The sequence below is a fragment of the Lipotes vexillifer genome, unplaced genomic scaffold, assembly GCF_000442215.2.
Source record: "Lipotes vexillifer unplaced genomic scaffold, Lipotes_vexillifer_v1.1 scaffold1747, whole genome shotgun sequence".
Taxonomy (NCBI): domain Eukaryota; kingdom Metazoa; phylum Chordata; class Mammalia; order Artiodactyla; family Lipotidae; genus Lipotes; species Lipotes vexillifer.
Window position 1 is genome coordinate 44,827 of NW_006772865.1, and position 24,836 is coordinate 69,662.

The following is a 24,836-nucleotide window of genomic DNA, read 5'->3' on the forward strand; positions in this document are numbered from 1 at the left end:
AATGAACCCGTGCCCCCTGCATCGGCAGGTGGACTCTCAACCACTGTGCCACCAGGGAAGCCCCCATAATACTTTTTAATCTGAGTTTATTTCCCTAAGATAGATTACTGGAAGAAAATTACTAGGTCATAGTATCTGTACTTATGGCCAAGGTGTTTTCTAGAAAGTTGGTTGTAAATTGCTCTAGCACTGGCACTGTATGAGGCAGCCCATTTCATCATATTCTCACCATTAATACAACCTTTTTTTTAAAGTCAGATAGAAAAATTAACTGTTCCATTTTATCTGTTTATTTAACTTTTTTTATTTTTGAAAAACATTGTTTATTTAGATAAAAATTTGACCAAGCCCTAGTTTATCCAGTGAACTTGAGCAAGTTCTATGAACTAGACATTCTATGGGCAAGTAAGTGGCAGAAAAAATAAAACAAATAATTCGTTTAACTTTTTATTAAGAAAATTTTCAAGTGGAAGAGTTGAAAAAATGTATGCTTATGTCATCACTGCCTAGATTCAACAATTGTTAATGCTGCTGCTAAGATAATTCACTTCCAAAAGCTGAGCATGTGTCTCCTCTAAATAGCATTCTTTTACATAACCACAGTATCATTATTCTACGTAAGAAAATTGTTAATTCCTTAGTATCTAATATTCATATTTTCCCATATCTCCCTAGCTACTTAAAAAAATGTCTTTTATAGTTTTTTGGATTTTTGTTTTGAAGGATCCGCTTAAGGTTTACACATTGCATATGAATGTAGTTTTTTTTGTTTGTTTGTTTGGGGTTTTTTTTTTTGGCTTGCGGGATTTGGTTCCTCGACCAGGGATTGAACCCTGGTGATGGCAGTGAAAGCTGAGTCTTAGCCAGGGGATTCCCTGAATGTAGTTTTTAGTCTTTTAAAATTTATGATGGTTCTCTGGCACACACCTCCATTTTTAATCCTGGAGATTTCCTCATGGTGATGCTTTAACTTGTATTTCTTATAAACTGGGGGTTCAGGTATAAAGGTTTGACTGGATTATCAGGTTAAACATTTTTGGCAAGACTCCAAGTGTAATGTCGGTACTTCATATTGAATAATGTTAATATATGTGTAATATCAGGTTTTCTCACTGTTCGTGATGTCAGGTCAATTTTGTAGTCACTTGATTAAGGTGTGAGCCACAAGATCTCTTTGTGAAGTTATGTTTTATTCATTTTGCAGTTCGCAAGTAAACTGAAGTTAATGCTTTGGTCCTTTGCAAATATCTTACTCTTTAGTATCCTTTCACCTGATAAGGATCATCATCCATTGATTTTCCTAATTGTCAACTTTATATTTACCTAGCTAGAATTCTTCTAGAAAGAAGAGCTTTCCATCATTAACTGGGATGAAAATTGCTTATTATCAGTATAGATTTGGTTTAATAGTCACCTCCTATGGCAACAAATGATTTTCCTCTTTCTCTTTTAAAAAATTTTTAAAATTTATTATTTTTGGCTGCATTGGGTTCTTCGTTGCTGCATGTGGGCTTTCTCTCCTTGTGGCAAGCGGCGCTTCTCATTGCGGTGGCTTCTCTTGTTGCGGAGCACGGGCTCTAGGCGTGCAGGCTTCAGTAGTTGCAGCACAAGGGCTTCAGTAGTTGCAGCACGTGGGCTTCAGTAGTTGTGGGCTCTAGAGTGCAGGCTCAGTAGTTGTGGCGCACGGGCGTAACTGCTCTGCGCCATGTGGGATCTTCCTGGACCAGGGATTGAACCCATGTCCCCTGCACTGGCAGGCAGATTCTTAACCACTTTGCCACCAGAGAGGTCCCCTTTTCTCTTTTTTTAATCAGTGTGTGGATGTCTTAGCCCATGCTGCCACAGCAAAATACCATAGACTGGGTGGCATAAACAACAGAAATTCATTTTCTCACAGTTCTGGAGGCAGGGTACTTCAAGTCATAGCTGTGAAAGTAATTTGAGATTGGTTTCTGTTTGAAATTCTTGTGGTTAAAATACCTTTATGGGGGCTTCCCTGGTGGCGCAGTGGTTGAGAGTCCGCCTGCCGATGCAGGGGACACGGGTTCATGCCCCAGTCCGGGAGGATCCCGCGTGCCGTGGAGCGGCTGGGCCCGTGAGCCATGGCCGCTGGGCCTGCACGTCCGGAGCCTGTGCTCCGCAATGGGAGAGGCCACAACAGTGAGAGGCCCACGTACCGCAAAAAAAAAAATTTGTCTATGTTTGATTTTATAAAAGAGTGTGTTTAGATGGAAGGATTACTATAAGTAGTAGCAGTGATGGCAAATATTCTTATCCCTTTTTTTAAGGAAAACATAGTTTTGCCTCATTTTTAGATATATATCCTTTGTCACTTTAACATCTGTATTTGTCAAATTAAGGCATTTCCAAATTCCTTTTTGATAAAATTTTTCATGGAATTGTATTCTTGAATTCTTGGAATAAACCCCTTTTGGTCATAGTGAATAGTACTTAAATTTGTTATGGTATGTTAACCAAGATTTTGTTGAGAATTGTGTATCTTTTTAGTGAGACTAACCTGTGTTTGTTCAGAATTGTGCTGGCTGAGTTTGGGGGATCAAAGCCATTGTTTGTCCTATAAAATGTGTTTGTAATCATTCTGTCCCTTTCATTGTTTTGAAACAGTGTGGGATCATTTTTTGTAAAGTGGAATGTATGTTTGAGAACCAGGTGGCTTTTTAGAGAGTGGTTGCTAAATTTTTGTCAGTTTAGGTATTTTAAAAAAATCTCTTGGGACTTCCCTGGCGGTTCAGTGGTTAAGACTTCGCATTCCAATGCAGGGGGGTGTGGGTTCAATCCCTGGTCGGGGGAGGTAAGATCCCACATGCCTTGTGGCCAAAAAACCAAAACAAAACAGAAGCAGTATTATAACAAATTCAATAAAAACTTTAAAAATGATCCACATCAAAAAAAAAACCCTCTTATTTAATATATTTCACTTATTATTTATGATGTTTTTAATGTGTAGTAAACACAGGATATGGTTTATCTCTCTCTTTTTTTTGGTTTATCTCATTTTTTAAAGGCTTTTAAAAAAATTAATTATTTATTTATTTCTACTTTTTTTTTTTTTTGGCTGCATCCGGTCTTCATTGTGGCATTCGTTATGGCACGTGGGCTTCTCTCTAGTTGTGGTGCACAGGCTCCAGGGTGTGCAGGCATGGTAGTTGTGGTACGTGGGCTTAGTTTCTCCACGGCATGTGGGATCTTAGTTCCCCAACCAGGGATCAAACCCACGTCCCCTGCATTGGAAGGTGGATTCTTTACCACTGGACTACAAGGGAAGTCCCGGTTTATCTCATTTTTTAGTTTCCTTTCTCTTTCCTGCCTTTAGTTTACTTATTCTGTATTTTATCAGTTGAGCCCATGACTTTTTGGTTTTATTTTATTTTATTTCATTGAGTCACTTGTTCCATTGTTTTTCTTCCTTTTTGTTTGGTTCAGTTGTTAATTTTTTTTTTCCTTTTTGCTGTCAGTAGTTTGAACCCTTTAAAATTCCTTCTTAAATTTTCTTAGGTGACATAGGAGTTTGGAAGGTTAAAAGAAAAGTTGTTTTAAATTATTTAAGGGTACAGAGTCTCATTGTTAACATTTTTCAATTACAGAAGTATACAGAGTAAAAGTTTTCGTTACCCATCCACTCTTCCCTTCCTTCCTTCCCTCAATCCTAATCCTGTCTTTCAGAAGGAACCTTTAACAACTTTTTCTATGCATCTACATATTCAGAAAACATAGGAACTTCTAGTTTGTCGACTGAAAAGAAATACACAGCCTAGAAGTTGAGAATTACATTTTGTTTGGCGGGTTTTCCAAGGACTTAAGCATGGAAGATAGCCTCTCAGATTGCTCTGAGGAACTGGTCCAAAGAGGTAAGGGAGGAGCCAGGACTTACAGGAGTTTTGCAACAAAAACCAGGAAGTCGGAACATCAAAAGATTACAATTAATTAAAGAAAACCAGACATCTCAGGGTAATGAATTTAACACTTTTCTGTGTATGGGAAGATGCGAGAGTTTGGACTCATTGAAATCGTTCCTTTGATATGCACCTTAACTATTTAGGGCCTGTACGTATCCTACTTTTTTCCATCCTGAATCCCCTCAGGGTACACTGTCAGGACTGGGTGCAGTGGCTGAATGCTAGATGGCTGCAACATCCTTTGTTTACGGATACTGCAAGCAGTATTTTTCGTCTACAATGTCTACAAGTTTATGAACTTTCATAAATACAAACAAGAGTACAGACACACTAAAAGTTATTTTAGCTCTGTGTGATGATAGATGTTGTAAAGGAAAGCTTGTGCAGTATCACAAGACTTTTGAACAAAGAGATCTAAGAACAGCCTTCTGACACCTGATTAGTTGGTAAGAGAGTCTTATATAGTCCTTTAGATTTTGACAAGAGAATGCCATTAACTGATTAATAAAAATTTAAAGTAAATTTTTATTTTTGATTTTGTAGTGTTTTATTATGATATTTCTGAACAAATTACTTGAGTGTTTTTTTTTTTTTTTTTTTGTGGTACGCGGGCCTCTCACTGTTGTGGCATCTCCCGTTGCAGAGCACAGGCTCTGGACGTGCCGGCTCAGCGGCCATGGCTCACGGGCCCAGCCGCTCCGCGGCATGCGGGATCCTCCCGGACTGGGGCACTAACCCATGTCCCCTGCATCGGCAGGCAGACTCTCAACCACTGCACCACCAGGGAAGCCCTGGGTTTTGATTTTAATATAATATATATGGTGACACATTTGAAGAGTTCAACAACGTGTAAATTTATTGTTGGAATTGGTAACTTTGTGCTTCCATTTTATGTTTATCTTCATTTTTATTTGTATAAACTATTTAACAAACAACTTCCAACTTTGACAGAATGCCTTTCATTTCCATGAACTAATTAAATTTCTAGTTATTTAGATATATTAATATTATTTAACAGTTAATATTCTAATATTTTTGTCTCTCAAACTTTTTATTTTAAGCCTCTGTTGTGTCTGTGGATATGGTAATTGATTGACAAATAATTTTGGATCCTCCAGGTCTAGGAAATACTTTAGTGGCCCAAGGATAATTTTCATCTTGCCTTTTCTTTATTTGGGAATTTTAAAGCATATCTAGGTTATCTTGTCTCTATAGCTTCACATATAAATGTCTTTGATATTCTCAGCATGTATTAATATCTTTAAAAATATATTCTTACACAGAAGTACCATTATTACATCTAACAGATTAACTGAAACATGTCGATATCATGTAATAAAGCCCATATTCAGATTTCTCCAGTTGTCTCAGAAACATGCAAAGGCTGTTTTTCATTTTTACAATCTTTTTAGTTTTTATTCTGCAAATTTGTGTAGTTGGTAATCATAGAATAAATTCTGTTCTATTTTTTTTTCTTTACATATCATGAACACTTGAATGTTTAGTACTCATTTTTTTAACTTGAAGACTTAAAAAAGAAAAATAGCTGTCAGGTTCACAGCAAAATTGAGAGGAACGTACAGAGATTTCCCGTATACCTCCTGCCCCCACACATGCATAGCCTCCCCCATTATCAACATCCCCCACCAACATATATATCTTTTACAGTGGTTGAATCTACATTGATACGTCATAATCACCCAAAGTCCATAGTTTACCTTAGGGTTCATTCTTGGTGTTGTTTATTCTGTGATTATTCTGTGAGTTTGGACAAATATATAATGACGTGTATTTATCATTATAGTATTGTATAGAGTATTTTCACTGCCCTAAAAATCCTCTGTGCTCTGCCTGTTCATTCTTCCCTCTCTCAAAACACTGACAACCACTGATTTTTTAACTGTCTCCATAGTTTTGCTTTTCCAGAACGTTATAGAGTTGGGATTGTGTAATATATAGCCTTTTCAGATTTACTTGTTTCACTTAATAATATGTATTTAAGTTTTCTCCATATCTCTTCATGGCTTGATAATTATTTTTATTGCTGTATAGTATTTCATTGGATGTAACAGCTTGTTTATCCATTCTCCTGTTAAACGACATCTTGTTGGCTTCCACGTTTTGGCAATCATGAATAAAGCTGCTATAAACATCTGTGCAGGTTTTTTTGTGGACATAAGTTTTCACATCCCTTTGGTAATTACCAAGGAGTGTGATTGCTGGATCATATGGTAAGATTATGTTTAGTTTTTTAAGAAACTGCCAAACTGTCTTCCACAGTGGCTGTATAATCTTGTATTCCCACGAGTAATGAATGAGAGTGCCTGTTGCTCCACAACCTTGTCAGCATTTGCTCTTGTCAGTGTGCTGGATTTGTGCCATTCTAATAGGTGTGTAGCGGTATCTCACTTTAATTTGCATTTCCCCATGACTTGACTGGAGTGTCTTTTCATATGTTTATTTGTCATCTGTGTGTCTTCTTTGGTGAGGTGTCTGTTTGGGTCTTTGGCCTTTTAAAAAAAAATTATTTATTTATTTTGGCTGTGCTGGGGCTTTGTTGCTGCGCGTAGGCTTTTCTCTAGTTGCAGTGAGCAGGGGCTACTTTTCGTTCAGGTGCGCGGGCTTCTCATTGTGGTGGCTTGTTGTGGAACATGGGCTCTAGGTGTGTGGGTTTCAGTAGTTGTGGCTTGAGAGCTCTAGAGTGCAGTAGTTGTGGCACACGGGCATAGTTGCTCTGTGGAATGTGGGATCTTCCCGGACCAGGGCTCGAACCCATGTCCCCTGCATTGGTAGGTGGATTCTTAATCACTGCACCACCAGGGAAGTCCTTTTGATCCTTTTTTTTTTTTTTTTTAAATCTTTTGAGGAACCTCCATACTGTGTTCCATTGTGGCTGCGACCAATTTATATTCCCACCAACAGTGCACAAAGGTTCCCTTTTCCCACATCCTTACCAACACTTGTTATTTATTGTCTTTTTGTTAATAGTTGTAGAACGCATAATTTTTTTTTTTTTTTTTTGCGGTACGCAGGCCTCTCACTGTTGTGGCCTCTCCCGTTGCGGAGCACAGGCTCCGGACGCGCAGGCTCAGAGGCCATGGCTCACGTGCCCAGCCGCTCCACAGCATGTGGGGTCCTCCCGGACCGGGGCACGAACCTGTGTCCCCTGCATTGGCAGGCAGACTCTCAACCATTGTGCCACCAGGGAAGCCTGCTTTGGCCCATTTTTAAATTAGGTTGTTTTCTTATTGTTGAAGTTTAAGAGTTTTTTGTGTATTTTGGGTAACAGTCCTTTATCGGATATTTCTTTTGCAGGTATAGTCTCTCAGTCTGGGCTTGTCTTCACTCTCTTGACATTGTCTTTTGCAGAACAGTTTTTTATTTTAATGAAGTCCTACTTATTAGTTATTTCTTTCATGAATTGTTCCTTTGGTGTTATATCTTAAAAAATCATAGTCATACCCATGCTTTATACTTTTATATATTTATGTTTGTGATCCATTTTGAGTTAATTTTTGTGAATGGTGTAAGGTCTGTGTCTAGGGTGTGGTTTTTTGTTGTTGTTGTTGTTGTTTTTTGCGGGATCTCAGTACTCACACCAGCGATTGAACCCAGGCCATGGCAGCAAAAGCTGAAATCCTCACCATTAGGCCACCGGGGAATTTCCTGTATGTGTATATCTTATTGTTTCAGCACTGTTGTTGAAAAGACTGTCTTTGCTCCATTGTATTGCCTTTGCTTTTGTTTTTAAAGATCAGTTGACTGTATTTATGTGGGTCTATTTCTGGGCTGTCTATTCTATTCCATTGACTTATTTGTTAAATCTTTGGCCAATATTACATTGTTTTGAGGTCTGTAACTTCATAGTAAGTATTGAAATTGGGTAGTGTCAGTCCTTTATTTTTTTGGTTCTTCTTTGATATCATTCGTCAGGGTTTTGTAGTTTTCCTCATATAGTTTTTGCACATATTTTGTTAGATTTATACCTAAGTATTTTCTTCTTTTTTTAATTTCTGGTGTTAGTGTAAGTGGTATTATGTTTTTTATTATTATTATTTTTGCGGTACGCAGGCCTCTCACTGTTGTGGCCCTCTCCCGTTGTGGAGCACAGGCTCCGGATGCGCAGGCTCAGCGGCCATGGCTCACGGGCCCAGCCGCTCCGCAGCATGCAGGATCTTCCTGGATGGGGGCACGAACTCGTATCCCCTGCATTGGCAGGTGGACTCTCAACCACTGCACCACCAGGGAAGCCCCGGTATTATGTTTTTAATTTCAAATTCTCCTTGTTTACTCCTGGTATATAGGATGGCAGTTGACTTTTGTATGTTAACCGTATATCCTGCAACCTTGCTATCATCACTTACTTGTTCTAGGAATTACTCTGTTCTTTCGGATTTTCTACAGAGATGATTATTTCAAACAAAGACAGTTTTATTTTTTCCTTCCCAATATGTACACCTTTTATTTCCTTTTCTTGTCTTATTACATTGGCTTGAACTTCAAGTATGATGTTGAAAAGGAGTGGCAAGAGGGGATATCCTCACATTGTACCTGATCTTACTGGGAAAGTGTTGAGTTTCTCACCAATAAGTATGATGTTCGTTGTAGCTTTTTTGCAGATATTATCAAGTTGAGAGAGTTTCACTCTATTCCTGACTTATGGAGAGTTTTTATTGTGAATGAGTGTTAGATTTCATCAGATAGTTTTCCTGCACCTTTTGATATGATCATGTGGTTTTTGTTTTTTAGCCTGTTGATTGGTTGGATTACACTAATTTATTTTTGAATGTTGAACCAGCCTTGTATATACCTGGGATTAAATCCCACTTGGTGGGGATATATGTATACATATAGCTGATTCACTTTGTTATACAGCAGAAACTAACACAACATTGTAAAGCAATTATACTCCAATAAAGATGTTAAAAAAAAATCCCAGTTGATCGTGGTGTATAATTATTTTTATATGTTGTTGGAATCAGTTTGCTAATATTTCGTTGACAATTTTTGCATCCCTGTTCATGAGAGATATTGGTCTGTAGTTTTCCTTTCATCTGTGTTTGTCTCCTTTTAGTATTAGGGTAATGCTGGCCTCACACAATGAATTAGGGAGTATTCTTTTTGCAACTATTCTGTGAAAGAGATTGTAGGGAATTTCTTTCATAAATGTTTGGTAGAATTCGTCTGTGACACCATCTGGGGCTGGTGCTTTTTGTTTTGGAAAGTTATTAATTATTCAACTTCCTTAATAAATATAGTCCTTATTCAGAGTATCTATTTGTTTTTGTTTTGACGGTGTGTGTCTTTCAGAGAATCAGTCCACTACCTCTAGGTTATCAAATTCGTGAGCATAATCATTCGCAGTATTCTTTTATTCCTTTGTCTGTGGGATTAGTAGAGATGGCCTCTTTCATTTCTGATATTTAGTAATTTGTGTCTTGTCTCTTTTTTGTTGTTGTTGTTAACCTGTCTAGAGGCCCATCAATTTACTTGTTTCAAAGGACCAGCTTTTGGTTTGGTTGATTTTCGTTTGTGTTTTCAATTTCATTGATTTCTGCTCTAATTTTTATTTTTATTTTTTTAGGCCGCACTGTGCGGCATGTGTGATCTTAGTTCCCCAACCAGGGATCAAACCTGTGCCCCCTGCATTGGGAGCATGGAGTCTTAACCACTGGACTGCCAGGGAAGTCCCTCTGCTCAAATCTTTAAATTAATTTTTCTTTTGCTTCCTTTGTATTTAATTTTTTCTTTTTCTAGTTCCGTAAGGTAGAATCTTAGATTATTGGTTTTTTCTTCTTTTCTAATACATGCATTCAGTGTGAATTTTGCTCTAAGCACTATGCTTCATGAAATCCCACAAATTCTGTTAAGTTGTATTTTTGTTTTCAAAGTTGGAAATGTTAAAAAATTTCTCTTAATATGTCTTATTTCACTCATGTGTTATTTAGAACTGTGTTGTTTAGTATTTTGAGGTTTTCCTGCTATCTTTCTGATTGATTTCTAGTTTAACTCCATTGTGGTCTGAAAGCATGCTTTGTATGATTTCTGTTCTTCTGAATTTGTAAGGTGTGTTTTGTGGCCCCAAATATGGTTTACCTGGTAAATATTCTGTGTGACCTTGAGAATAATGTGTATCTTGCTGTTGGATGAAATAGTCTGTGGTTATCAATTAGATCCAGTTTGATTGTTGGTGCTAATTAGTTCAGCTGTGTCCTTACTGTCTTTCTGCCTGTGGATCTGTCAGATACTGGCAGAGGAGTGTTGTAGTCTTTGGCTGTAATACTGGACTCATCTAACTCTCTTTGTAGTTCTATTGCTTTTGCCTTATGTATTTTGAAACTCTGTTGTTATGCTCATACAGTTTAAGTTTTTTGTTGTTGTTTTTGTTTTGTGTTTTTGGCCATGCCGAGCGGCTTGCGGGATCTTAGTTCCCCATCGAAGTCCTCAGGGAAGTCCCCAGTTTAAGTATTTTAAATGTCTTCTTGGATAATTGACCTGTTTATCATTATGTGATGTCCCTCTTTATTCCTGGTAATTTTCCTTGCTGTGAAATCTGCTTTGTCTGAAATTAAAATGACTACAATTTTCTTTTTTTTAAAAAAATTATTTATTTATCTATTTATTTATTTGGCTGCATTGGGTCTTAGTTGTGGCACACGGGATCTTTGTTGCGGCACGTGGGATCAAACGTTGCAGTTCATGGGCTCTTCATTGTGGCACACGGGCTTCTCTCTGCTTGTGGTGAGTGGGCTCCAGAGAGCGTGGGCTCAGTACTTGCAGCGCACGGGCTTAGTTGCCCCATGGCATGTGGCATCTTAGTTCCCCGACCAGGGATCGAACCACATCCCCTGCATTGGAAGGCAGATTCTTTACCACTGGACCACCAGGGAAATCCCGACTACAACTTTCTTTGGATTAGTATATTTTTCTCCGTCCCTTTACTTTTTTTTCAAAATTGTGATGTTGTAAAATATGCAGAAAAGTCACCATCTTAACCATTCACGTTGCCGTGAACCCACTCTCCAGAATGTATTCATCTTGCAAAACTGAAAGTCTATACCCAGTGAACAATAACTCCCTTTTCCCTCTACCCCCAGCTCCTGGTAACTACCATTTTATTTTCTGACTCTGTAAGTAGAATCATAAAGTATCTTTTTGTGACTGACTTATTTCACTTAGCATAATGTCCTCAAGGTGCATCCATGTTGTAACGTGTCAGATTTCCTTCCTTTTTAAGGCTGAATAATCCATTGTATGTGTACACCACATTTTGTTTATTCATCTGCCAATAGACACTTGGGTTCTTCCACCTTTTGGCTTTTTTGAATAATGCCATCACAAACATGAGTGTGCAGATTATCTTACTTGAGACCCTGCTGCAGTTCTTTTGAGTATGTACCCAGAAGTGGAATTGCTGGATCACATGGTAATTGTTTTCCTTTGTGTGTGTGTGTGTGTGTGTGTGTGTGTGTGTGTGTGTGTGTGTGTGTGTGTGTGTGTGTGTGTGTTTTCAATTTTTTGATGAATTATACTGTTTTCCATTGTGGCCACACCATTTTATATTCCCACCAGTAGTGCACAGAGTTCAAGTTTCTTCACATCCTTGCCAACACTTGTTATTTCCAGTGTTTTTGATAGTGGCCATCTCAATGGATGCGAGGTGGTATCTCGTGGTTTTGATTTGCATTTTCCTAATGATAGTTGCATAGTGAATTGAGCATCTTTTTATGCACTTGATGGCCATTTGTATATCTTGTGGAGAAATGTCTATTCAAGTACTTTGCCATTAAAAATTTTTTTAATGGGGCTTCCCTGGTGGTGCAGTGGTTGGGGGTCTGCCTGCCGATGCATGGGACACAGGTTCGTGCCCCGGTCCGGGAGGGTCCTGCGTGCCACGGAGCGGCTGGGTCTGTGGGCCATGGCCGCTGGGCCTGCGCGTCCGGGGCCTGTGCTCCGCAGCGGGAGAGGCCACAGCGGTGAGAGGCCCGCGTACCGCAAAAAAAAACAAAAACAACAAAAAATTTTTTTTAATGGTTTCCCTATTATTTATTTTTTAAAATATTCATTCCTTCATTATTTATTTATTGGCTGCGTCGGGTCTTAGTTGGGGTGCACGGGCTCTTCGTTGCGGTCTTAGTGGCAGCTTTTCTCTAGTTGTGGCACGTAGGCTCCAGTGCGCATAGGCTATGTAGTTGCGGCATGCAGGCTGTCTGGTTGTGGCATGTGGGCTTAGTTGCGCTGCAGCATGTGGGATCTTAGCTCCTTGACCAGGGATCGAACTGGCGTCCCCTGAATTGCAAGACAGATTCTTAACCAGTGGACCACCAGGGAAGTCCCACTTTGCCATTTTTAAATTAGGTTGTTTGTTTTTTGTTGTTGAGTTTAAGAGCTCTATGTATTTTGGATATTAACCACTTGTCATTTATATGATTTGCAAATATTTTCTCCTATTCCATAGGTTACCTTTTCACTCTGTTGATTGTATGCTTTGATACACAGAAGTTTTTCATTTTGATGTAGTCTGTTTTATTTTTACTTTTGTTGCCTGTGTTTTTGGTGTTGTATTTAAAGTCGTTTTTTTATAGACAACGTAAAGTTGAATCCTTTTTTTATCTACTTCAACAGTATATTTTAATTATTTAGACCATTGACATGTAAGATCATAATGGATAGTTGGATTAATGCCTACCATATTTTTAAAATGGTTTTCTGTTTATTGCCCTTGTTCTTTTTTTGTCTTCCACTCTTTTCTGCCTTATCTTGTTTTTAATTGATCATATTTTATATCATTCTAGTTTTAGTTTTTTCTTCTCTTAGCATAGCAGTTGTGCTTTTAAAAAAAAAACACTTTACCCTTGAATTACCGTGCGCACTTACTTAAAAGTGCTCTTCCAGGAGTTCCCTGGTGGTCCAGTGGTTAGGACTCTGCACTTCCACTGATGGGGGCCTGGGTTCGATCCCTGGTTGGGGAACTAAGATCTTGCAAGCTGTGTAGCACAGCCAAAAAAAAAAAAATGCTCTTCCAGATAACACTACATTACTTCATGGGTAGTGCATATTTTATTTCATCTTCATTTATTCCTTTCCTAATGCTGTTCCTTTCTTTAAATATATTCAAAGTGTCTGATCGATATCATTATCCTTCTTTCTAAAGAATTTCTTTTAACATTTCTTGCAAGGCAGGTCTGCTGGCAACAGATTCCCTTAATTTTTGTTTATCTGAAAAGTCTTTATTGTTGATTTCTGAGGGATAATTCCATTGGATATAGAAATCTAGGTTGGTGAGGGGGCTTTTTTTTCTAAACATTTTAAATGTATCACTCTATTCTCCTCTAGCTTCCATGAATCCGAAGAGAAATCTAATGTAACTCTTATCATTGCTCCTGTATAGGCAAGGTGTTTTTTTTCCTCTGGCTTCTTTCAAGATGTTTTCTTTGTTCTGATTTTCTTCAGTTTGAATATGGTATGCTTAGGTATAGATTTTGGTTTGAACTCTGAGCTTCCTGGATCTGTGATTTGGTATCTGTCATTAATTTAGGGAAATTCTTAGTTATTGCTTCAAATATTTCTTGTTTTCTTCTCCTTCTGGTATTCCCATTACTCATATGTTACACCTTTGGGATATTCTGTTGTCTTTTTCATGTGTTTTTCCTTTGCATTTCAGTTTTGGAAGTTTCTATTGGTACTTCTTCTAGCTCACTGATTCTTTCTCCACATTTATGTACTAATGAGTCCATCAGAAGCATTTTTTTTTTTCTGTTACAATCTTTCTGATTTCTAGCATTTCCTTCTGATTCTTTCTTAGAGAGTCCATCTCTCTGCTTACATTACCCATGTGTTTTGGATGTTGTCAACTCTTTCTGTTACAGCACTTAGCATATTAGTCATAGTTTTAAATTTCCAGTCTAATTCCAACATTTCTGCCATATCTGAGTCTGGTTCTGATGCTCACTCTGCCTCTTTAAACTGTGTTTTTTGTCTTTTAGTATGCCTTGTAATTTTTTTCTTGAAAGCCAGGCATAATGTACTAGGAAAGGACCTATGCAAGTAGGTCTTCAGTGTTAGCTTTTATGTTTATCTAGCTAGGGTTTAGACTGTGTTTACTATTTGCAGTAGCTATAGGTGTCAGGCTAGAGGGGGCTGGAGGGTATTGCCTCTCTCTCAGGTTGGTTAGATCTGTTAAAACCCCAATTGATGTTATGCTCTGGTGAAATAGTTTTGCTTGCGGGCAGGCCTTGTTAAGAAGAATCAAATACTCTGGGCTTATTTCTAAATAAGAGAAATGGCTACTTTCTCCCTTCCCTTGCCAGAAGCATGAGGGGATTTTTCTCTGATCTTCACTGTGAAAACCTTGTAGGAATCCTGGAGGTAAAAATTCAAAAAAGTGGTAGGGCCCCCTGGGAGTTTTTTACTCTCAAATTTATCCCCACTGTGCCTCCAGCAATGCCAATTACAATTTAGGTTTTCATACTAAATTAGTGGTTCAAGCAGAGATGCTTGTGAGCTCTTGTTCTGGTTTGATTCTCTTTTTCTGCCCGTTTGTCTCTCCAGTTATGGGGGCTGTGGTTGACCCTGTGACTTCAAGTCTCTGATGGATCTAAGAAGAGTAGTTGATTTTCAGTTTGGACAGTCATTTATTCTTCTCATTTCGGATTTCACCCATTCTACCCCATTCCATCTTCATTACATTATCTGCCATCCTTACTTTTAACGTCTAACTCTACCATAGCTGTGTCATGAGCATTTAAACATACTGTTTAATGGCTATGATATAAAGAAACCCCACCTTCTGCCCTCTTTCTTCATCAAAACTACTGCTTTGTTTCTCACTTCCCCCTTTATAGCCAACATTTGGAGGAGTTCTCTCTAATCATGCTCTCCATTTCCTCACCATTCATGACTATCCAGTTAATAGTGGGTGCTTTTATCTTTTCACTTTGCAAAGACCTCCCTGCTGCTCAGCCTTTTTAAAGTGTTTCAGAACAAAAGTTACATGTGTATGTGTTTAAAATAATTTTCAAACAGCACCATGGTCTCCCATTTGCCTCAGATCCGTAGTTCTTTGTTTTCCTACCCTCAGAGATCCACCATTGCCAATTTCTTGTATGTGTTTTTGGAAGTTTGTGTGTGTGCACATTCAGGGCTTTCACTGTGCAGAAGATAATTTTTGCTTATTTTTTCTTTGTGCGGTCTTAATAGTAATATATGTAAAGTCTAAAGTCTCTTTGAGTTAAGTGTAAAATAAAAATTCTAAATGGTAAATATTGTGTCATAGCGTAAATGGTGGTATGTATTTCTTGCTGGGCAGACACTGGGGCATCCTATAATTGATGGTATCTTAAGAGTCGGTGAAATAGAATGTATATGCCTTGGCTCCTGCATCATCTTTAGAACCAGGCTTTGCTGATTATTCGTTGTGTGTGATCTCTTTGTGTCTTAGTTTCCTTATTGGTAAACACATAAAGTTGTTGTGAGGGTTAAATGAATTATTACATATAAGTCAGTTAGGATACAGCTTATATGGTGTATTATTATTAATCTCTCAGCAGCATTAACTACTCTTCTTTTTTTTTTTATAAATTATTTACTTTTGGCTGCGTTGGGTCTTCGTTGCTGCGTGCGGGCTTTCTCAAGTTGTGGCAAGCAGGGGCTGCTCTTCATTGTGACGCATGGGCTTCTCATTTTGGTGGCTTCTCTTGTTGCGGAGCACAGGCTCTAGGCGCGCAGGCTTCAGTAGTTGTGGTGTGCGGGCTCAGTAGTTGTGGCGTGCGGGCTTCAGTAGTCGTGGTGTGTGGGCTCAGTAGTTGTGGCTTGTGGGCTCTAGAGTGCAGGCTCAGTAGTTGTGGCGCGCGGGCTTAGTTGCTCTGTGGCATGTGGGATCTTCCCAGATCAGGGCTTGATCCCGTGTCCCCTGCACTGGCAGGCGCATTCTTAACCACTGCACCACCAGGGAAGCCCTAACTGCTCTTCTTTTTGAAACATTTTTCTTTCTTTGGTGCCAGTGATAACAGAGTATACTGGATTTTCCTCTTGCTCACCATATCTTCAGCCAAGCGCACTCCTGAACTCTAGACCTGAGTTTTCAACTGTCTACTTGGCCTTTTGGATTTTCATAAATATCTTTTTTCAACATGTCCAAAGCTGAATTTTTGATTTTCCCTCTTCCCCAAACTCTGACCCTTCAATTTCCCGTTTCCTTATCTTAGTTATTGTTTTACCATCCACCCAGTGGAAAATCAAAACCGTAAGAGTGATCCTTGTTCCCTCCTTAAGATCATACAGTTTTAGTATATAATAACTAAGTTCTGTAAATTTTATCTCCTACCGGTCTTAATTCATCTGCTTCTCTTCATCTCAGTGTACTTTCTAATCACTCTCACTGGATTCCTAACCTTCTGCTCTGTATCTGCTTTAATCTCCCTCCAGGCATTTCCCTCCCACTGCAGCCAGGATGTTTTAAAAGACCCAAATCTGTTCGTCTTGTCACAACTTTTTTTCATATTGTTCTTCATGACCCTGCATTATCTGGCTCCTGCCTGCTTTCCCTCCCTCATTTCTGCTCTTTTATTCTCTGTATTCTAGTCACATTGGTGGCTTTTCAGTTTCTAAACATGCCAAGTCCTTCCTCGCCTCTACTTTGCACAGGATGAACTTTCTGCCTGAAATGCTGTCATTGCCTAAGTTAAATCTTTTAAAGGTGATTTCCTGAGGGAATCCTCTTCTTAATCATGACTCATGGTGTCTTATCCTTCATTTAAAAATTATATAATTTGTTGTTTAATACCTTAGAATGAAAACTCTATTTATGGGGATAAGGTAGGTTAGAGAACATTTCTGGTTGATGATTTTACCACCAGTACCTATTTGCCTTGCAAATGGTGGGTACTTAATAAATATTCATGGAATTAGTAGGTTCAGAACTGTAATTATTCTGTATTCTAGATTGTGTGAAGTGTGATGACAAAAGTCCAGAAAGTAAAATTTTAATGGCACACTGTTTCTGTAATTGGAGAGGCTATTATTTCCTGGTTCTTTGGAGCTACACTGTCCAGTACTGTACCCACTAGCTATGTGTGATTTATTTTTTTTCCTTCAAGTTTAAAAAAAATTACTCTTTTAAAAAGTGTATTAGTCAGTGGTTTTTAGTTTATTCACAAGGTTGTGTAGTTATTACAAGTATATAATTCCAGAACATTCTTGTCACCCCCAAAAGAATCCCTGATTAACAGATCCTTCCTATTTTCCCCTTGTCCCTGAGAAAGTGATATTTTACTTTCTGTTTCTGTGGATCTGCCTATCACATGTGGCTTTAGAACACTTGAAGTGTGGCCATTCTAAATTGAAAGATGCTGTAATTGTAAGTTATGCACTGAATCTTGAAGACTTAGTATTATAAAATGTGAAGTATCTCAGAAATTTTAATTACATATTAAAATAATTTTTAATATATTGGAGATAAATATTAAAATTAATTTCTCCTGTTTCCTTTTACTCTTTTTAATGTGATTACTAGAAAAATTTAAAAATACATTTGTAGAACACTCCCTCACACCATACACAAAAATAAACTCAAAATGGCTTAAAGACTTAAATTATAAGACATGACACCATAAAACTCTTAGAAGAAAACATAGGCAAAACGTTCTTTGGCATAAATTTTACCAGTGTTTTCCTACGTCAGTCTCCCAAGGCAATAGAATTAAAAGCAAAAATAAGCAAATGGGACCTAACCAAACTTAAAAGCTTTTGCATAGCAAAGGAAACCATGAACAAAACGAAAAGACAACCTGTGGACTGGGAGAAGATATTTGCAAATGTTGTGACAAACAGGGGCTTAATTTCCAAAATATACAAACGGCTCATACAGCTCAATAACAAAAAAAACCAAACAACCCAATCAAAAAATGGACAGGAAACCTAAATAGACATTTCTCTAAAGAAAACATACAGATGACCAGCAGGCACATGAAACAATGCTCAATGTCATTAATTATTAGAGAAGTGCACATCAAAACTACAATGAAGTATCACTTCACACCAGTCAGAATGGCCATCATGAAAAAATCTACAAATTTTAAATGCTGGAGAGGGTGTGGAGAAAAGGCAACCCTCCCATGTTATTGGTGGGACTGTAAATTGGTGCAGCCAACTATGGAAAATAGTATGGAGGTTCCTTAAAAAACTAGAGTTGCCATATGATCCAGCAATCCCACTCCTGGGCGTATATCCAGATAAAACTATAATACAGAAAGATACATGCACCCCAGTGTTCATAGCAGCACTATTTACAATAGCCAAGACATGGGAGCAGCCTTAATGTTCATCAACAGATGAATGGATAAAAAAGATGTGTATATACATATACATATACACACACGATGGAATACTAGTCCACCATATAGAGAATGAAATAATTCCATTTGCAGCAACATGGATGGACCTAGAGATTATACTAAGTGAAGTAAGTCAGAGAAAGACAAATGTCATATCACTTATATGTGGAACCTAAAGAAATGGTACAAATGGGGAATTCCCTGGAGGTCCAGTGGTTAGGACTCAGTGCCTTCACTGAGGTGGCCCGGGTTCAAGCCCTGGTTGGGGAACTAAGATCCCGCAAGTTGCATGACCCCTGCCCCCCAAAAAAAGATGCAAATGAACTTATTTACAAAATAGAAACAGACTTACATAGAAAACAAACTTATGGTTACTAAAGGGGAAGGGGGTGTGGAAGGGATAAATTGGGAGTTTGGGATTAGCAGATACAAACTGCTATATATAAAATAGATAACAATGTCGTACTGTTTAACACAGGAAACTATATTAAATATCCTGTAATAAACCATAGTGGAACAGAATATGAAAAAGAATATATATGGGGGCTTCTTTGGTGGTCCAGTGGCTAAGACTCTACACTCCCAATGCAGGGGCCCTGGGTTTGACCCCTGGTCAGGGAGCTAGATCACACATGCTGAACTAAAGATCCGGAGTGCTGCAACTAAGACCCAACGCAGCCAAATAACTAAATACATATTTTTTTTAAAAAGCATATATATGGGCTTCCCTGGTGGCGCAGCGGTTGAGAATCTGCCTGCTAATGCAGGGGACACGGGTTCGAGCCCTGGTCTGGGAGGATCCCACATGCCGCAGAGCAACTAGGCCCGTGGGCCACAACTACTGAGCCTGCGTGTCTGGAGCCTGTGCTCTGCAACAAGAGAGGCCGCGATAGTGAGAGGCCCGCGCACCGAGATGAAGAGTGGCCCCTGCTTGCCGCAACTAGAGAAAGCCCTCGCACAGAAACAAAGACCCAACACAGCAAAAATAAATAAATTAATTAAAAAAAAAACAAAAGAAAAAGAGAAATGGTCATATAATTACCATTTAAAAAAAAAAGCATATATATGTATAACTGAATCACTTTGCTGTATACCAGAAGCTAACACAACACTGTAAATCAACTATATTTCAATTAAAAAAAAATACAATCACTTATGAATAACTGGAAAATAATAAAGTACATTTGTGGCTTATGTTTTATTTCTATTGGATAGCACTGGTCTAGAATTTGTTTTTTAGTAAGGACCACAAATGTGTCCCCATGGCCTCAGTTTCCCATTTTTCTTCTAGTCTCTTAGTTTCCATGGCAGCCCTGCTTTGGAAATGGGAATGTCCCAAGTTTCAGGTTTTTAACTGCTTAGGTGGTGGAAATGTTTCTTCTTGAGCCCTAGAATAGTAGGGGAAACATAAGTCACCTTATGTTAAATTATGAGAAAGTAATGGCAGGTTTTAAACAAGCCTCATTTCCAACAAATGAGGAAGAATTGAATTTCACATTTATTTACATGATAATAATGAGCAGTGTTCCTGAATTTTGGTAGTAGTGATTTGACTGGGAAACAATAGTTTTTTTAATAGCATATGAGAATTATCTATAACTTTAGGGGTCATTTAGAATTATATTTGCTTATCTGAAATTTGGATTTAAATTATATTTTAGAAAACTTTTTCCAGAATAAATAGAAGAGAGGCTAATGTGATAAATTATTCCTTTATGTAAGTTTTCTGCTCCAACATCATTATCAAAAGTCAACATATTGAAGTGTTAAATGGCTACTATACATTCAGCACTTACTATTTGGTAGGCATTAATACTGTATTCATTAAATTCCCCCATGAACTGTATGTGGTAGGTACTATTATAATTCCCAATTGACTGAGGATGAAACTGAGGTATGGAGTGGTTAGTTAACTTGCTCAAGGTCACATAGGTAGTATGTTTTAAACGACAGTAGCTTATACTTAGTGCTTTCTCAATAAAATCTATCAACTTTTAGTTTTTCCCAGGAGAATGTAAGCTCCAAGTGGGCAGGGACTTAGTTTTGTCACTTAGTTGTTTCACTGACAGTTGAGATTGCTTTCTGGCATGTAGTAGATCCCAGGAATTAATTGAAAGAATTTTGTGATGATGATGATGTTCATCTAGAGACTTGGCCTTGAGAATCTACTAGAATTGCTTTAAATTTTGCACTGTTGCTTATTAGCAGTAATGTTCGTTTATCTACCACTTCCAAATTAACTTCAGTGTTATGTACTGTTTGGCATACTTTATGCATGTTATATCTTAATAAAATATTTAATAAAAAATTGTTTACTAGGAGCTGTAGCTTTTGTTCATCTCTTTTCCTTTTATGTGTTGGAAATGCATTGGAGCCACAAGGAAACGTAAGAAAAATCAAGACTACCAGAGGTCCCACTGTGTGTTCAGATAAGTTGGGAGAAGAAAGTATAGTAAAGCAACTTTCCACCTGTCCTTAGAAAAAATAGTATAGCGATAAAACAATTCAAGGTTTCATCTAAAAGCCTCAGCCTCCCTGGTTGTTGCAGTCATTAAAATCGAAAACACATTATTTTATTTATTTTTAGAAATTACAGTTTCCATTCTTAGTTTGGAAACAGACCTGTGAAATAAATTTTATAAAATAGGGCTTTGAAATCAAAGGTTTTTGTAATTAATAGTGTTAGGAGAAGGGTAACTATGCTACTTCTACCCAGGAAATTTTCATTTAATTCTGAGGTGTATTCTCATTTTACAATAATAAAATTGAGAGTTAGATGGTGACTTACCTGAATTAACATCACAAATAAGTGGCAGAACTGGAAATCAACCTCACATCTGTCTGACTCCCAAGGCCATGATTTTTTAAAATACTGTCTGTCATTTTGCTGTTTTCCATTTTTTCCCCTTACAGTTCTTGAGTCTTAAAGTGGGATTTTAAGTTATTTTGTGTGGGCAGTGGGGTTGGAGTTTTGGATTGTGGAAATACTGGATGTTTGAATTAAAGTATGGATGTAATAAATGGTAATTGTTGCGTGATAGAAAAATTAAGCTGTGAAAAATCTGTCTTTAACTTTCCATTTTCTTTTTATCTTTGGTTATCTGTGGATAAAAACCCTACTCTAGAACATAGAATACTTCTTTATAATGGGATTCATCATGGTGATTGTATTTTCTTGAGTTTTTTAGTAAATTTTTCATACACGAATAGTGTTCTTTCCTTAGAGTGAAAAAAAGACTCACTTTTCTCTGAATTACAATTTTGGGGGAATGAGGACAGAGGTAACATTTGTTTATTAATATTTGTTTACTTAGCATTTTACTAAACAAACAGTTGGGGACAATCTAGAAGGCAGCTTTTCTAATTTGTTACTTCTTTCTACCCTTCCCCAAACTTCAGTGTAGTAAGTGTTCTTTAGTATCCTGCCATTTTAGGATTATTTACTTCTTTTGGGGAAGGGGATATTGTGGGAACCTTATAGAGAACTTTGAAAGCATTCACGATTTGCAAGATTCGGTTACTCTTGTTTCCCTTAGAAATCGTAGGGGAGAAAAATAGATGTCTGTAAGTTACACTTTTGGCTTCTTAAATTGGTCAGTGAACGAACATCTGGTGTCTGTGATTTTCATTTTAACATTATTCATTCCTGTGCTTACTGGAAAAGGTATTTTACCATTACTAAAATTGTACATTTCATCCTCTTCTGAAAATACCAAGGATGATAATGATTTTTTTAGGGCACAGGAAGAAGTTCCCCATTATGCATATTTATAATTAAATTTAATTTGGGGGTAAAATTATCTTCAGAAAAAAATGAAATACTTTAATCCCAAATGTAGAAAAAGATTATGAAATAAACCAGTACTAGTTAAAGTGCATAAAGTAAGTTTTTTAATCCTGTGTTCTTATTAAAAGATAAGATAAATTAGGAGTCATTAAATCTTTAAAATTTGAGTTTTAAATTATGTATTTTTTCTGTACTTAACATTCGGTACTGAACTGTTTAGTACAGAGAAAGTGAAAATGATGGTATCTTCTCCTGGGGGTGAGGGGAGGAAGTCAGGGACCTTAAAACAATAATTCCTACACTGTTTCATCCAGTAAGCAAGTTTAAGAAGGTGGGTTCAAAAGCAAAAATTTACTTTTGAAATATTGTGGGGCTTTCTTTCATAAGAGTACATGTGTCACTTAGGTATAAAGTGTAAAGTACAAAATAAGTAGATGTAGATAAATATAAAAATCCTAACCAAAAAATGAAAGGAAAGGTTTGTATATTAAGGATTTATGTTTTAAAAAATTGAGAAAAGGGGAGGATCATTGTGTTTGGTGAATAGACCAGTAAGATACTGGGGTAGGTTACATAATGTAAGTGGAGAGCCCATTTGCAGGCAGGTACTTGGGAGCGTTAAAGTGAATCCCACTGGAGGGTTTCCTGAATCATGATCACTGTTTACTATGAGAATGGATTGTTAAAGATTATTGAGAGATTGAAGTGATAATATTGATATGACAGTACTTTGAGAAGTGTAAAGTACAAAATAAGTAGATGTAGATAAATATAAAAATCTGTTTTGAGAAGTAAGTAATTGCCATTGAAGTAAACTAAGCAGAAAAACAGTTTGAGGAAGGCGTTAGAAGATTCTATTGACACATTTAGGCTTTAGGAATTATTGTGGAAAGCGATATTAATTAGACACTTAGAGCTTTCATCATCCTGGTTGATGGTGTGGTATTTCAGTTAACGTAAACATCTAGAAATTTAAGTGAGAGCTTATAGCCTAAATAGTTTTTAATGATCTTGAATTTTCTGTTTGGGCTAGAACCCATGTAGCCCGGGGGTATCGAATTGCAGAGTTCATCTACAGATGAATAGAATTATCACTTTGGACCTAACACACATGAACTCAGCAAATATAAAATAAAGGTGTCTGCTAGTTTTCTCTAAACATTCCTGTTAACCAGACATTGTACTGTTGTTCAGAGTGGTGTTATGTCATTAAAAACATTGCAGTTAAAATTTGTTAGTATTTTTGTTTTAAATATTCACATTGGCTAATTACGTTCTAGAAAAGCAGACTATTATTTTTACTAGAGCAGATAAGCTTATGAAAGAGCGTGTTTCAAAATTTTTTATAGGTAATAAAATAGGCTTTTTTCTTGCTGATATAACTAACATTTATTTTCTGTTTATTTTTAAGACGAGCAAAAATCAAATTAAAGTAGATCTTGTAGATGAGAATTTTACAGAATTAAGAGGAGAAATAGCAGGACCTCCAGACACACCATATGAAGGCAAGTACTTTTTTCTGTATCAAAATATTGTGCGTATTACAACTTGTCCGAAACATTAAATCAGAATAATCTCAAAAATTTATAAACTACGTGAAAGGTAACTTCATTTGGCTTAAGGATATATACAGCAGTTTTTAAATAATAAATTTAGATACTTATCTAGACTGATTTTTCTTACTGAATTTTAGCTAATTTTTTTCTTTTTCCAAAGAGCCAAGTTACAGGTTATATTATGTTAGAATCTTAACAGTATAAAACATCTAGCATGTTAAGCCTTTAACTTATATGGACTCTCAGTTACCCTTCATATGGTATCTGTAAACAAACCTTGCCTTAAATTTCTGACTTACGTTAATTAAAGAAAAGCTTTTCTCCCGTTTGTCATTTAGCATGTAATTTACTCATATGTCTTCATACAGGCTGTATTCCAAATATTTAATTTTCTTTATTCAGGAAAGCTTTGAGTGATCGTTTCAAGACATATAGAAAGGAGACAGTTTTGCTGAACTCTGTGTTTACAAACTAAGTCTATAGCTACTTTAGACCATGGAATTGGGTGGTAAGATACAGAAAGAAGCTTTATAGCTTTTTATTCCCTCATTAGGCAGATCCTCAGTAGTGAGTGTTACTGTAAATTTGGATTATATAGCATAACCAAGATTCTTGCATATAATAAGCATTCACATATTTGTTTAATGGAAATCATGTCATGGAATTTGTAGTAATAGCACTTATTGAGTTCTTACTTGTTAGAGGTTTACGTGTACTTTCTCATTCACTCCTTATAACAAATCTTATGAGGTAAGTACGGTTATCGCTGTTTCATAGATGAAGAAACTTAAGCTCAGGAAAGTTAAGTAACTTGGCTAAGACATCTAAGCAGCACAGCTGGGATTTGAGTCCTAATAGTCATTCCAAAGCCTGTGTTTTTAATCACTTTCTGCTCTTGAATAAATCAGGATTCATTGAATATTGGAAGTGGTGGTTATGTCTCCTTTGAATGTAGTGGTTCTACAATTCTGTAATGAACAGTTACCCAAAATTTTTCAGAAAAATTCAACGTTCTAGAATGTGTTTCTGTTTTCATTCAAAGTTTTAAAGACCCTAGAATGTCTTTAGCATGTTCTACCAAATCTTAAATGACAAAATTTTATTTTGTTTTATAGTTCATATGAGCCATTTCTAGACTTATTTAATTTTGTTTGTTGTTTTGTGAGTGCCTCCTGTATGCCAGGCCTCATCTGGATGCTTTCATGGATGCTATTCATTTAGTCCTTTTGACAGTTGTTAGATG

The 24,836-nt window shown here is 37.1% G+C and overlaps 1 protein-coding gene across 3 annotated transcripts in view; it reads left to right on the forward strand.

Annotated features, from left to right (window-relative positions):
* UBE2K (ubiquitin conjugating enzyme E2 K) overlaps positions 1 to 24,836 on the forward strand; it is an 80,318-nt gene that overhangs the window by 20,417 nt on the left and 35,065 nt on the right. For 2 of the 3 annotated variants that reach the window (XM_007447927.1, XM_007447928.1), the window contains exon 2: positions 23,449 to 23,542. The exons of the other annotated variant lie outside the window; for it this stretch is intronic. In XM_007447927.1, the coding sequence (XP_007447989.1) occupies positions 23,449 to 23,542 (94 nt within the window). The remainder of the gene's footprint in view (positions 1 to 23,448; positions 23,543 to 24,836) is intronic. 3 annotated transcript variants of the gene reach the window in all.